Source organism: Labrus bergylta, chromosome 17 (assembly GCF_963930695.1).
Source record: "Labrus bergylta chromosome 17, fLabBer1.1, whole genome shotgun sequence".
Classification (NCBI taxonomy): Eukaryota; Metazoa; Chordata; class Actinopteri; order Labriformes; family Labridae; genus Labrus; species Labrus bergylta.
Window position 1 is genome coordinate 19028292 of NC_089211.1, and position 14351 is coordinate 19042642.

General features: G+C 39.7%; 1 protein-coding gene across 4 annotated transcripts in view; it reads left to right on the forward strand.

Moving 5' to 3' along the window:
- ctif (CBP80/20-dependent translation initiation factor) overlaps positions 1-14351 on the forward strand; it is a 51095-nt gene that overhangs the window by 19606 nt on the left and 17138 nt on the right. For 3 of the 4 annotated variants that reach the window (XM_065965454.1, XM_065965452.1, XM_065965453.1), the window contains exons 8-9: positions 7876-7952; positions 12028-12108. In XM_065965454.1, coding sequence (XP_065821526.1) covers positions 7876-7952; positions 12028-12108 — 158 coding nt within the window. The remainder of the gene's footprint in view (positions 1-7875; positions 7953-12027; positions 12109-14351) is intronic. The other variant, XM_065965455.1, reaches the window with a different exon arrangement.

A 14351-nucleotide genomic window follows, 5' to 3' on the forward strand; every position in this document is an offset into this window, starting at 1 on the left:
GTGTCAGTCAAGGGTTACTTGTGGCTCGTCATGCTGCCATTTTGGACGCAAACCAAAACTGACAATTTTCTGTGAACTTTCATTTAATAATATATAACAACCACAGGGCTGGTCATGTAGGGTTAGGCTTTATGAAGATGCGTGTCGCTCCATGGCAGAAAGAAAAACTGAAGCGATGTCAATTTTTCCAATAAGGTTCTCCTCTCTCATTTACCTTCTTGAATAGAATCAACTGAAGAGATCCCTTTAAGCCACCAGCTGGTTAGCTTAGCTTAGCATAAAGACTGAAAACCAGTCAAAAAGTAAAACAACACGAAGACAACAAAAAGAACTGCCCCAATAAGTCAATAAGTTAGAGTCAGGAAAGATATCTTTTCATGCTTTCAGTTCATGCTACAGCTAAATTCAGTTAGCCTTACGTGGATATAGCTTCATATTTACTGAACAGATAGGAGAGGAAACTACCCTCTCATTTAACGTCAAGAAAAGAATAGTTCCCAAAATGTGAGTCTAGTTTCCCATTGATGCAATATGAGTCGTAACATATATTGACGTATACTCTTCAGTTAATGTCAATTCTGAGAGAATTTCCTTTCAAAATGGTTGAAATCAACATTTTATTTTTACTTCAACATCATCTGTGACTTAATCCAAAATATCCTCCTTCAAGAATGGAGGGCACCAGAAAGGGAAGAGAAGGGCAGGGGGGAGACCACGCAGAGAGGGAGAAAGCGTCTAGTCATTTAGGAGACATCCGGTCTCTGCTCTGTGAACAAAGCAGTCCAACAGGGGAACAAAGCCGGAGCCTGGAGCTGGGATATTACAGACTGGTCGGCCCCTGTGTCTGGAAGTGTACGTGCCGCAGAGCAGGACTCCGGTTGTGAAGCGACACTGGGGGCGGGTTGAGCTTTTTTGGCTGCCTGTCTGTCAGCTGTCAGTCTGTTGGCGACCTGCATTCCACTCCTAGTTATTACTCTCACACACATTTACCGCTTTTGTATGTTTCTGCTGACTTCCAACACACTCATCTGCATGTCCATTCTCTCTTCCTCCTTATCTCCCTCATTCTTCCTATTCGCTATTTCCTTTTTTTTTTTTTTTTTTTTACCCCCACTCTTACCACCATCATTACCCTCCTCATCCTCACACGTTGTCCTTCACTCCTCCCCTCCATCCTTCAAATGTTGGTGGGCAGCAGAACAATATCCAGGGGGTCACGGCGACCGGCAGCCCCTTCCCTGCGCTCTCTTCCTGCTATTGTCCCTGGACCCACTGCTGCTTGGCTCCCTACACTCTATTAACCGCACACATTCAGGCTTAATCACCACCGCACACTGTTCTCCTCTGGCCTCAATCATGGGAGACACACTGGAGACCTGAGAACTTGCATGAAGGCAGGATATCTTGGGAAATTTATGACTGATTCCACAGAGGAATTCAATAAAAGTTCCTGAGTGACCTCATAGGTTAAATTTATAATTTGAAGCCAGAATATGTAAATATGTACAAATAAACCACATTAGCTAAGTTATTTACATCGCAAACACAAATTAAGGAAATGCACTTTGTTAACAGTGGAAGATGAGAAATAATGAGACTAAAACGGAGGAGAATTATATTTTATGCTATTTTCCTTTTCCTCCTCTTGAATTATTTAACGGATTTAAGTACTGAGTATATAATAATGTTAATAATATAATGTTGTAGATTTATATTGATATAAATGCAGTAAAATCATTTTGTCCCTCTGGAAGTAGTGAGTTAAATTTACTCACAAGAAGAACTGTCATTAAATAGATACTCTTCTCAAGCATAATTCAAAATCAGACCACACACGTACACACACAAAGCATCAGGCTGCGCCCTGCAGAGAGGATGAGGGGACTGTCAATGGAATGTAACACAGAGCACTTTTGATTGAAGTCTTTTTTTCATCATTGGGTGGGATAGCTAGGACAGAGCAGTAAACACGTAAAACCTGCTGCTGCAGCACTGGTTGTCGCATGATTACATTTCTATAGGGTACTACAGGCTTTTTTCCATTTTCCCCCGTGACACTTTGATCCCACAATGGCTCCATCTCCTCCTGTAGCTAGACCTCCGAGTTCTTTGATGTACCTGTCTATCTGTCTGTGCTCTGCTGTGGCCCCAGCCTCAGATCACTTATTAAATGAGACACGGATGTCAGGACCTCACATCTTTGCCTCTTATCAACGATCAGCCATCATACCTGACTGTGGCAGCTTTAAATCTCTGCTTTTGGCGCTGTTGGCAGGCATCAGCTGCAGAGTAATCAAAGGCCCAAAGGAGGGATCATGAAACAGGGAGCTGTATCCTTTACTGCAGGGATTTAACAGGAATACAAATGTAGAAACCCTTAATTTAACTTTTATTTCAGAGCTGAGAACGCTAGACGGATCCAGGATCACAACATCATTATGTCTCGTCAATATGGAACGTTGTAGCTTAATCCTGAGGGGAGAAATGAACATGCTGTCATCACTTTGATCACATAAGATCCGTTTATTACTGCGTCTCTGCTGATGAATCATTGGGTGTCATTTTTGATTTGAGTTTGATAAACTACAGACTGGGCTCAATACATTTTGAAATTGGAGTTTTTATCTTGAGCAACTCAACTTTAGCACGCTAGATCAATGCCTTGTAGCAATATTTCCCAAAGAAGCCATTGTGACTCGCACTCAAACAATCGGCAACTCTTCTTCAAAATATTTATTAAGTATACATTTAAAAAAATTAAGACAAGACCAAGAGAAGCTCTACAGCTTAATAAAACACGTGTTGCATGTTGCTGTTTCTAATATTAAAGAAAGTGAAGAGGCACAAATATTTTTCACAGTTGCACAACTCCACAACATATGAAGAAGAGAATGGCTACATTTTATTCAGGAGAAAGAACAGTGCAACATTATTCATTGAGGCTTAGTAAGTGGGCAAAAATAATATATGTATTAACATATATTCAGGCAAATCATTAATTCCTCCCTCTGACTATTTTACATCCTTACTCTCATGTATTGACAGTCTCGCATGACTGCTCTCTCTCCTCGGCGCTCAACAACCTGTCCTGTTATGCCACCCCTGGGGCAGTTTTAAATTTATTGCTTTTGGCCCAGGGCCCTCGCAACATAAATAAGCCAAGAGAAACAATAGAGTGTCTGAATGAGCATCATACCAGAATTGTTACTTACTAGAAGAGACGGGAAGGCTTGGCACTTCACTTTCCATGCAATTGCAGAGAAAGTTCTATAATAGTTTTTCTCCGTTTCTATTCTTCCCATTTCCATCCCCGTACGCATTCCTCATTTCCCCACTTTCCTGCCTTGTTAGTCAGACCCCCTTCACACTCAAGCAACGTCATTGTTATGATTGGATCAACAATGGTATCTGACACAGGTCAATGATCTTTTTGGCAAACCCTTTCGAAAAAATGAAAACCCTTTTTATTTGCTACTGAGGGTAAGTTGTAGCATTTGAAAGCAATAAGCTGCTTCAAACCTTTATGATCTTCAGAGTGAAGATGGAGGAGCTATGTGGCTAATGGAGTGTTTGTAATAAGAACATATCCTCCCTGTTTCCATCCAGGTAGCCTCTCCTAGTGACCTCTGATTTATTCCTGTAATGCTTCGGGGTTTGTCAATTTCATTTCAACATGCGACACCCCAACACATAGTACGAGGCACAAAAAAACACACCTGAATCAGGGATGTCAGACTGGATAGAAATCCATACAGATATATGATTATTCAGATAAAATCATTTTCACTGTGTATCTTGATGATAATTTTGAGCTGACAAGCTATTTAAATACTCTTCCATTCAAACTGGAAATGCCATATTTAAGCATTGGCTGAAACAAATTCATTTTCTGCATTTCTTTTTAGCTAGAATCTACTTACTAACGAATCTGATGATTATCACCAGCTGCTCCATCATACTTGACTTTCTGAAGAATATAAAAACCTGGATGAAAAACGTCTCACATTAAACCATCATGAATCTGAAGTCATCACTGTTGGTCCTTTCTTCCTCAACAATTGGAATTCCCCCACCTCCAGTCATTTGTTTCCTCTTGTTTTTTTCCATCTCAATTGAAGTCAAATTGTCCAAACTCTCCCTTATATTGAAAAAAAAAAACCCCATCTACATTTATTCCTTCATTTTCTGCTCCTACAACTTTCATCGTTTTACTAATCTTTGTCCCGGAATCCCCTTGGTGAAAACCAATCAAATACGTGCCAGTGCACATTGATGCTAGATTACTTTGCAGAATTAATGGGGTAATTCCAGTGTTTACCTTGTAATTGCAGAGATTAATGATAGAAATATTGTAGCTGTGATAACTTCCAAGCTTTATAAAATCTGGACCTTGTGCTGTTAAATATCATGCACTTTTAATATTCTAATTTCTACATCTGCACTTCAGTTTTAGAGCTATAAAACATAAACGGTGCTACTGTTCTACCTTTTCTTCCCCAGCTTTTTTCATCACTCACCACTCCAACTTATTCTGCTATTTTAAAGAGAGTGCTCAGAAACACTCAGCTTTCCCTTAAAGAATCTTTTTGTTGTAAGTCTAAAATCCAGCACTTTTACTTCAAACATCCCAATATAAACAAAACCACAGAGAAAAGCTATCTTTCTGTCCGTTTCTATCTCATCATGGTCCTTCACAACCCTCCCTCGCCATCCTTGTCACGTCCACAGGGCTCGTGCTGGCTGCCACGAGGTGAGAGGTCCTCTGGCTGGGGACCAGGGCAGCACACAACTCTCTTTGATCTTTTCCGCAGTGACTGCTACCTGCAGATAGCATATTCACGCACACACCCTGAGACAACTCCTCATCTCCAGCTTCCTTCCTCTCTGATTCTGTGGGATGCATTATAGACCGTGTGGGTCGGGAGCGTCTCTCTAGTGCACTGCTAGTTTCCAAATTAAGCTCTCATTTGAGAACTATTTATTTTTATTTTTTTAATCTAAAAACGAGTGGTGAATGTAACGAAGGGAACGACTTGAAGGGATTTTGTTCAAATGTGTAGAGTGCATCGTTTTGCCGTGTGTGTGTGTGTGTGTGTGTGTGTGTGTGTGTGTGTGTGTGTGTGTGTGTGTGTGTGTGTGTGTGTGTGTGTGTGTGTGTGTGTGTGTGTGTGTGTGTGTGTGTGTGTGTGTGTGTGTGTGTGTGTGTGTGTGTGTGTGTGTGTGTGTGTGTGTGTGTGTGTGTGTGTGTGTGTGTGTGTGTGTGTGTGTGTGTGTGTGTGTGCTCGCCTGCACTCGCTGTCATCTGGTTACCATTTGAAGGCAGAATTACAGCTAATGATATCCTAGAGGAAAACTACAGTAGCTAAACATGCAACAGCTCCTCCGCTTCTTTCTTTCTCTCTCTCCGCCTACTTTTTCTCCCCGTCGGACTGGCCGACTGGCAAGAAGTCAAAATATGGAGAAGAAAAAGACAAATTCACAGTCAGGAATACTTTTGATTTAAATTTGAGGTATTTAATACAGTTCTGGTAAAGCTTCGTACTACTAGACAGTTTAAGTGTGTCTGCCTTTTTTAGATATTACTTTAGATATTGCCACACGAATAGAGTACCCTCCCACACTTTGTGTCTCTCACATCTGGATTCAATCAGAACCCAATGATCCCCCAGCAGCCGCTCCAAGAGAGAAGTAGGTTATAGCAGCAGTGTCAGATATCAAGCTCTCTCTTAAATTCATTTGAATATCTACAGCATGTTTTTCTGAAAAGTCTGAATGAACGGTTTGCAAAAGGAGGAAAATTAAAGAAAAATGATTCCCAGTGCTTTAGAAAGAAATGTTTTCCCCATTGATGCGCATCGTCTGTATGTATGTACACAAGAATGCTGTCCTTTGAGATTGTGGTCAGCTTAAAACGATTTCCTGTGGCTCTCCATTCCTCTCATCTTTCTCTGTCTATTTAAACTGTAGGGGTTAGTATAAAAAAAAATACTTTTTCATGTGTTTAAAATCAACCACAACCTCTTGTTATTTCTTTACAATACAAAAAAAAAAACCATCATCTCCAAACATGTGTCTGATTGAGATAACAAACTGTAAATAATCTTAATGTGCATGTAGGCAAGATGCAGGGGGATCTAACTATTTGGTTTAAGGCTTTTCTTTTGCTCTAATAAAGAAGATAAATATAGAAGAAAAGGGCCAAATACTTTACTAAATGCAAACAGAGCACAGAGAGAGTCCTGCCTCCCCCTTACATGCTGCGGTCACCTTTTTTGCACAATGCATTTGGCTGGGAGTTCGGGAACATTTGGGGCTTTTTGCCTGCATCAGCCTGCAGCTATTTCTTGCACAGCACACACACATGCATCCCTGATCCCTGATTGACATTGACACAAACAGACTCTGGTCGCTGAGGGGGCTCACAATAACTCTTAACAGCCACATCTCACAGGCATTTATGCACCCAGCCCTTTCCCTCACACCAGCTACCCTTGCATAGTATATATGTACATAAAAGTCCTCGTCCTAGGTCCACCTGTAACCATGGTAACAGCAGCATATAGTGATGCCGAGTGAAGGGGGAAACATAGTGTATGATTGACAGAGCTGATGTTTAATGGATAGCAGATAGACGGAAGCTCATTTCCTTTTCAAAGGAAGGGGACCCTATAAGTAAGGAATAATACCTAACAACTTGTACATTCAATGATAATATCATGCATAACATTGACATGCAACCAACACGAGCCAGTGAAACAGGGCTCTGAATTCTAAGTATGTGTATTCATACATTATATAGGGCCCTTAAAAATGTATTGAAAAAGATGGTTTAGGGTATGTGCATAACGTCCTATTGACAATTGGAAATGCATTCTACTGCAAAATATTTATGGGAAAAAATGACCATTATTAGACCCTACACCTGTCAGTTATGCCAGCCAATAAGAAATAAAGAGTCCTCAGCAGCTGTGGTTATGATGCAGTCATCTTCTGGAAACAGGATGTTTGACATTTCTTCGTTATAAACTTGGGCTGTCTGTTGGATGACTTCATTAAAGACATTTTGAGTTGTAGACTATAATGCAAACAAAGTTGTCATCAGTGCAGCCCACCAGATCTGCATTAGTGCAGTGTGCAGGGGAATCATTAGTACTCCTAAAGCACACAGCAGAGTTTCCAAACAGCTCCAGCTGGTGACTGGATGGCTGAACATTAAAAAACATTTCCATCTGTCACGTCACTGTCACTTTTTTGACCTTGGTTTTTTAATGTGACCTCTTACAGTGCAAAGGCTTTTAGTCATCAGACACCTGATCTTGAGATGTAAAATTAAACAAAATGAGCCAGCTAAAGAGCAATAGAGAAACACTGAATTCTGATGTAAAGCTGCTTCATTCACTGTTTTACTTACCCAAGTTTTTTTTTAAAGAGACTTTTGTGGATATTTCAGCTCTCTGTAAAAACCTTGTTAATGATGAACTAAGAAATCCTAACAACAAAGCAGCATAGAACCCTGGAAACAAGCAGAGCTTAAGCCAGCAGCCTCTTCCAACAAAGAGCAATGAAACCAAAATGTTTTTACATGCTCCATTCAGTGTTTGAACTGCTTTTTATTATTGGCTTTTGCTTAACAAATGTGTGATAGGCAACTTAGGGAACACACTGTTTAGCACCCCCAGCCACCCCTGAGATGTGAAGCAGGGACTCCTTGTTGTAAACGTCGAATTTGTCTGTTTAATTAGAAAAAGAGGCTCTGTATGTGTTTTTAATTGTACAGACGTGAAGTCTTATGAGATTCTTTCCACAAAATGTTCTATGTTCTGGTCTTGACAGCAGAGATTTAACCGTCTAACTGTTCGCTTCTGTCTCCAAAAGGTCTTCCCACCCCTTCCTAACGAGGCTGAGATCGCACACACCAAAAAGCTCTTCCGACGCAAGAGGAACGACCGACGGTAACCAGGCACACACACACACACACACACACACACACACACACACACACACACACACACACACACACACACACACACACACACACACACACACACACACACACACACACACACACACACATACATACCTACCTCAGTGAGAGGGAATGTTTTCACTGTTGATGTCACATGTCAGTGCACAGCCAGTCCCATAGACCGAACATCCCTCCTCAGCCAACGCAATGTCAACACAGGAATGCAGGCTCCACACTTCACTGCAGACAGGAAAAAAGAAAAGAAAAAAACTCTTTGGAGACACTCAAGGTTTTTCACTTTTAATAGGCCACTTAACAAAATAAAGCCAGTTATTCAGTTGCTTGTGTTTGCCCTCAGTTATCAGGCTTTCATTCTTTTTTTCTGATTAAGGATGAACTTTTACTTTGCTTAATTTAACCTATCATTCAGTCCCACAACTCCTCACTTTGTCACTCTGGCACTTCATTTTTTGCACTGCCACATATGCTCCAATTGTACACACTCAAAAATCTAATTTTGCCCAACCCTGACTTAATTGAAACCAGGTCTTTAATAGAAAAAAAAAAACACATCTCTCTCTTTCTTTCACACCCTGCCCTGATGTCACTGGAAAACTGCTCTTCAGTTGCTAAGAGACAGGCAAAGAGAAAATATTTGGGTTATATCTGTAGTCAAAAAAAGAGGAAATTTTAGCTGTACAAAATGGACAAAAGCACTTTCATCCCTTTTAAGTGCAGAGAATAACTGTTTCTGTGCAGAGCCATTGTTTTATAGTCGGGCCTGGCAAAAAGAAATATGCATTTGTGAACAGAAGTTAAGAGTGTGACAAAACAGTAGAAGGCTGCCACCACAAAAAAAAAACAGCAATTTCAGCCAAAGTGGCAGTGAAAATATTTAAGAAGATATTGAACGCTTTGTTTCACCGAGGCATGATAACCATTAAAACATACCAGACTTGTTTGAAGCCCAAGGGCCGTAAAAGAAAGGACTGTGTTGCATGACTTTCGCTCAACAAACACAAAGTGAAACATATCATTGCACAATAAAACACTGCCTGGTGGTCAATAAATGAAATACACATTTACTAGCACTGGAAAAAAGTGCCGATGGCTTTTATTTTCCAACATCTGTGCACTTCAACTGAAGATGTCCTTACTTACCTTTAACTTTTTTGAAGTTCTCTCCATTGAAGGGTTTGATGTTGACCAGGCTTTAATGTGTATCCAGCACCAGCATTGTAATCTATAAGCAGTCTTATGTGGTTATGTTTATGAAGAAAAGGCATCGACTGTGAAAGCATAAGAAAATCAAGAAAAGGTGAAATATATTTGCACTGCAGAGATGAGGAATGTAGGATGAGGGTTTGGATAAAAAAGTATCAAAGAATAGATGAGGTAGATGGTAGCTTAAGGAATAAACAAGAAAAACTGAGGCTTTCTGAATTGACCCTGAAAAAAAATTAAAAAAATTAGGTAAAGGTTAAAGAGACTATACAGTATACTATATAAGTACAACTTGTAATAAAATATCAAGCAAGGCAAATATGAATGCATGCAAAATGATACATAAAAACTGACAGTATGAAACATGACTAGAAAATTGAATACAGTATTCACTTGAGGAGAAAAACACCTTTTTGAATTAAAGATTAACAGTGAGTCTTTCAAAATTGAGCACATCCTTTGCCAGAGTGGGATAAAAGACTTCTAATTTCAAAACATCAAAAGTTATGGTCAAGTAAGCTTTTGTGCACATGTACAAGGACACTGAATATATTTAAATGTCTGTTAAATTGTCAATTTAACTAGCCAATGCAGCAGAGTCTTCGAGGATAGGATTGGTATGAAAGTCTTGGCCATGTTTGTTAATGTAGAGTTGCCGAATGGTAAAGAAAATGGCCAATGCAGCTTCCCTTTCTGATGCTTAGCATGTTTGCTGATCAACTGCATTAACTGCATGTGTTTGTCTAACAAACGTGCTAATCCTCTTATTTTGATCTTGTCTTCAGTCTCCTGACAGAACGCAGCAATGAATATTTATAAAAGCCACACAGATTATGTTTTATATCTGGATGTATATGATCAAATATGAAGATACATTCTGATTATTTGACTGTACGTGCAAAGAATGAGGATTGTTACGTTGAGTGAAAAAACTGAAGTAACAGAAGCAGTCTGTGAGATCGAGTAAAGGAAAAGTGTAGGCTTGCTGTGGCAGGAAGGAAAAGAAAGGGGAGGTAGTGCATGTGTTTCTACTTTAGTATGCACGTCAAGCAGGGCTGAAATTAGTTGTGATTTACTGGAATGTGCTGCTTACTGCTCTCGGCTCCAAAACAGCACAGGGGCAAAGAAGGCGCTAATAGGCTTCTTCTTCTTCTTTTCCCTTTTCGCTGCTGTTAGATGAGGATCTGTTCAGTGTGAAGACACTGTTATGCATTTCGACTTTATCCTTTCTGTCCTACTAGAAGTTGGACTGTTAGAGCCTCCGATTTCTATGTGTTGTTGTAGAGTTTGTGTGGATGGATAGAAGAACAGATTGATGGATGGATGGATGTTACGGCTGGGTATTTCCTTCAACCCTGTGATACGATATGTATCACAATACGGAGGCCACGATACGATACATATCGTGATATCCATTGATTTTTGATAATGACAATGCCCTACACAGAATTCACTACAACAGCTGTTCTTTATTGTTGAGAAGAACAGCAGAGGCATATTAAGAATCCTACAACTTAAAACACTTCGATTCAGGTCCTCAGAGATCCTCGAAATACATTAAAATATTGTAGCCCCAGAGCTATGGCTAAGGTGTTATTGTGAACTTTATCATGGGTCAATTGTCTTTCAAAACTGTCATGACAGCCTACAGCCATATTGATTCTGTAACATCTGCAACGACACGTGTTTGCAAGGAGCACATGGCGACATATTGCCATATCGATATTTTGATTATGGCCTAATGGATAGATGGATTGATAGATATAAAGATGGATGGATGGAGGAATTTTTTGTAAATTTCCCCGTTGTGGGATAAATAAAGGATTATCTTATCTTATCTTATATTGATCTGCAATCAAATAGGTCTGCATTCATTGATTAATTATGCAATTCACAATATCTCATGAATATTTAAGTTATCTAATCAAAATGAATTGCTTTTAATTTTCTTTCAATCGAACTAATTAAACCAGGGTTTACAGGGATAATTCTAGAGAGTTAGTGCAAGCCCTGACTTTTTTTTCTTTTTTATTAAATCAAGATGTAATGTGGTTATGTATGTATTTATGTATTTATGTACTCGAGTCAAAGCACACAGCTGAGCTGCTTGTTTCTCTGCACCGACTATGAAGCGCCTGCTTATCTGTGTTTATCCTCTGGCAATGATGACTCATAATTATTGACTGTAATCTCCAATTTCTGCATGCATGTTTGCACACACATTCACATGTTCATGAGGTTTGATTTTGCAGCTTAAAAATGCTTTAAAAAACGGCGAGCTATTCAAATGTGCAGTCAGGCAGCCGAAACCAGTCTCCCCACAGTCCATTAAACCAGTGTGTTGTGGTCTGTATGAAGCTCTGGACTGGTTATTGACCGTCTAGCCTACAGGCTTCTTGTCCCCCGGGCTGATGATTGATTTGCTAGTCTGGGTCAACCAATGGTCCAATGGATCCACGAGTTCTCCATCCACATCCACAGCAACAGCAGGGATTGATCATCAGTCCCCTCCCTCCTCCCTCGATCATATCTGCAAATTCATTTCACCTTTTTTTAGATTCCACTTCTTGTAGCTTTATGCATGTTAATTGAATGATATAGTTACCAATCTGTAGTTTTTTGTTTTTTTCCCCCTTTTTTTCCTTCCATGCTTTTTTTCCCCCCTCACCTTTCATCTCCTTTAATGTTCCACTCCTCCTTTACGTTTTCTTTTTTAAAAAATCAATCGCCGTTTTCCTACAAATTGTTCTGCCACTTTACTCCACTCTTCATCTTTCCTCGTTTCTTCATCCCTCCAATCACCTGCACTGTGGCGCACCTTCCTCTCCTGCTTTTAGAGCGATTGATCAGTTCACCCGAGACCAGTTAACCGTACTTCTGCCCAGTGGCCCCGGGGGAAAGCGACACGTCTCAGCCAGGTCAGTGTCAAAATACAGTAAGCCACATCCTGAGCACTAAAAGTGGGACCTGGTTTGGTTGAATTTTCAAGAATTAAGTACTTTCTCTTGTTTTGTTTTTTGTTAATTTCATTTAATACTTGTAAACCTAAAAGAAGGGCAACCCAGTCATGCAACATCAAACAGTAATTTAAACACTAATGATACCAGATTCATCACCTTAGCCACACAAAAAAAATCTCATTCTCATTTTATTAGGTGATTGATCGCGCCAGAGCCGACCTGTTTCTAAGTAACAAGACATCATGGGATGAAATTTCATCATCGGCCCCATCAGTTATCCTTAATGCAAACATCTCCCCAGTCGGTCAATCCGAGCAACACTCAAGCTACCGCGGATCTCGTAGTGATTAAATATGATTAACATTTTATTACTGTCTCACTTTCAGCTCTCTGCATCAGCAGCAGATCAGGAGAAGAGCTTATCAGAGCTGAGTCTAAACTAACAGCTAGTGCAGAGATCAAATTAATCATCAGATGAGTGAGTGTGCGTCTGACAGAGCGAGAGACTCTGAGCAGTCTGCAGCTTTGCAAAAGATTATGAAATCTCGCCCTCTGCAGTCTTATTTAATGAGAGCTCGAAATTTCTGCCACTCAACTTTAAGCTATTATACTGTTATGATGAGGTAAAACATTGGTTAAACATTTATAAGCAGCTGTGTAGTTTTGAAAGTTGGCTGTTGATAAGAAACAGACATGAAATGATGCTGATAGGGTCCTTATAATTTTTGAACATGTGATGAGAAACATTTGTCAGACTGATGAACACATGATGAAGAAAGATGCTGCAAACATCTGCATAGAGATAGAAGCAGGCTCTTTGGTAGAGCAGAGAGAAACAAGATGAACTTTCTCCAAACCTCCCAGAGAGAGTGGAGCAGAGGGGGCAGACGACACATCATCCAAATGAACACACGCACAAAAAGACTATAAATACACTTGGACACATTTACTGTCCATGTGCTTTAGAGCGCGCACACACATTACTCACAATTTCCAAGAAACCACTGACCATTTTCTCACAACTGACTATTTGCCTAATTTGTCACTTAGTCTATGAAATGTTTAAAGAATTCCATAAAGATGCTAATCAAATTTTTTTTTCCAGTGCCAAATATGATCTCTTCAAAGCGTTCTGCATAGCTGACAATTCAATTCAGAGATATTTGGAGAAAACCTTGACATAGGCCCTTGAACATACTGATGGTTGTTGTTTTTCTTTACTTAGAAAACGGCTCAGTAGACTAATCCATTTTCAGAAAATGTGAAGATGAATTTTTCCGCTTCAGGAGAAATCTTTGCAGTTCCTAAAAAAAAAATCACATTTAAGTGATTCATTCTAGTGAGTAATTTCTTGATTTTGTCTTACAACAACTGTGCTCCTGCGTAGTTCTGTGAACCCTCGTCTCCAGTTTTTCGTCAGTTTTTTTTTTTACACAAATGTAGTTGGCTAACTACATTTATTACAAAATGACATCCGTGTTTTTGTAGTTCGCTACTTCCCCTAATAGTGTATACTTCAAGTCATTGGGCACAACAACAGCAATTCAGACGTCCTGAACCAGCCCAGCATCTTCCTTTTTTTTTATCGCAGCAACAGAGCGTCTCAGACCATACGAAGAAAACAACCCGTACTTGAATGGAAGAATCCTTTTTGTAATGTTTCTCTTTCTCATTGGTGCAGGTTTTTACACATGTTTACTTGGTGTACGACATGCTAATATTCACTACACTAATCTTTCCACTACAACAATACTTCAAAATAATGTCTAAAGACTTGCCCGTTTTCAATTTCTCCGATAAAAACATTATATCTGCACGGTATCATTGCTGTCCTGCGTGGAGCAATAAATCTGATTCATTTTAGGCTCAAAGAAGAAGTCAAAGGTTGTCCTTGTAATGGTGGCAAGCAGTCCTCTTTCACAAGGTGGAATACTTCATATGCTTTTGTAACACTGCCTCTAAAATGTCTGGCATGGCAATTACTTTTTCATGATTTGGTCCAAAAACCGAGGTATTGAGGTTTGCTAAATTATAAAGTGCAAGAAAAATCTTTTGTGAGGAGGAATTTCATTGCAGTCCTGGCATCGATGAATGAACTGGTGCAGATTCACACAGACCAATAGATCTCACATAGTCTGCCTTTGTGTATCCTCTTTTTAACATTTAAACGTTTAAAGAAACAATTTTCCTTGGGTTAAACC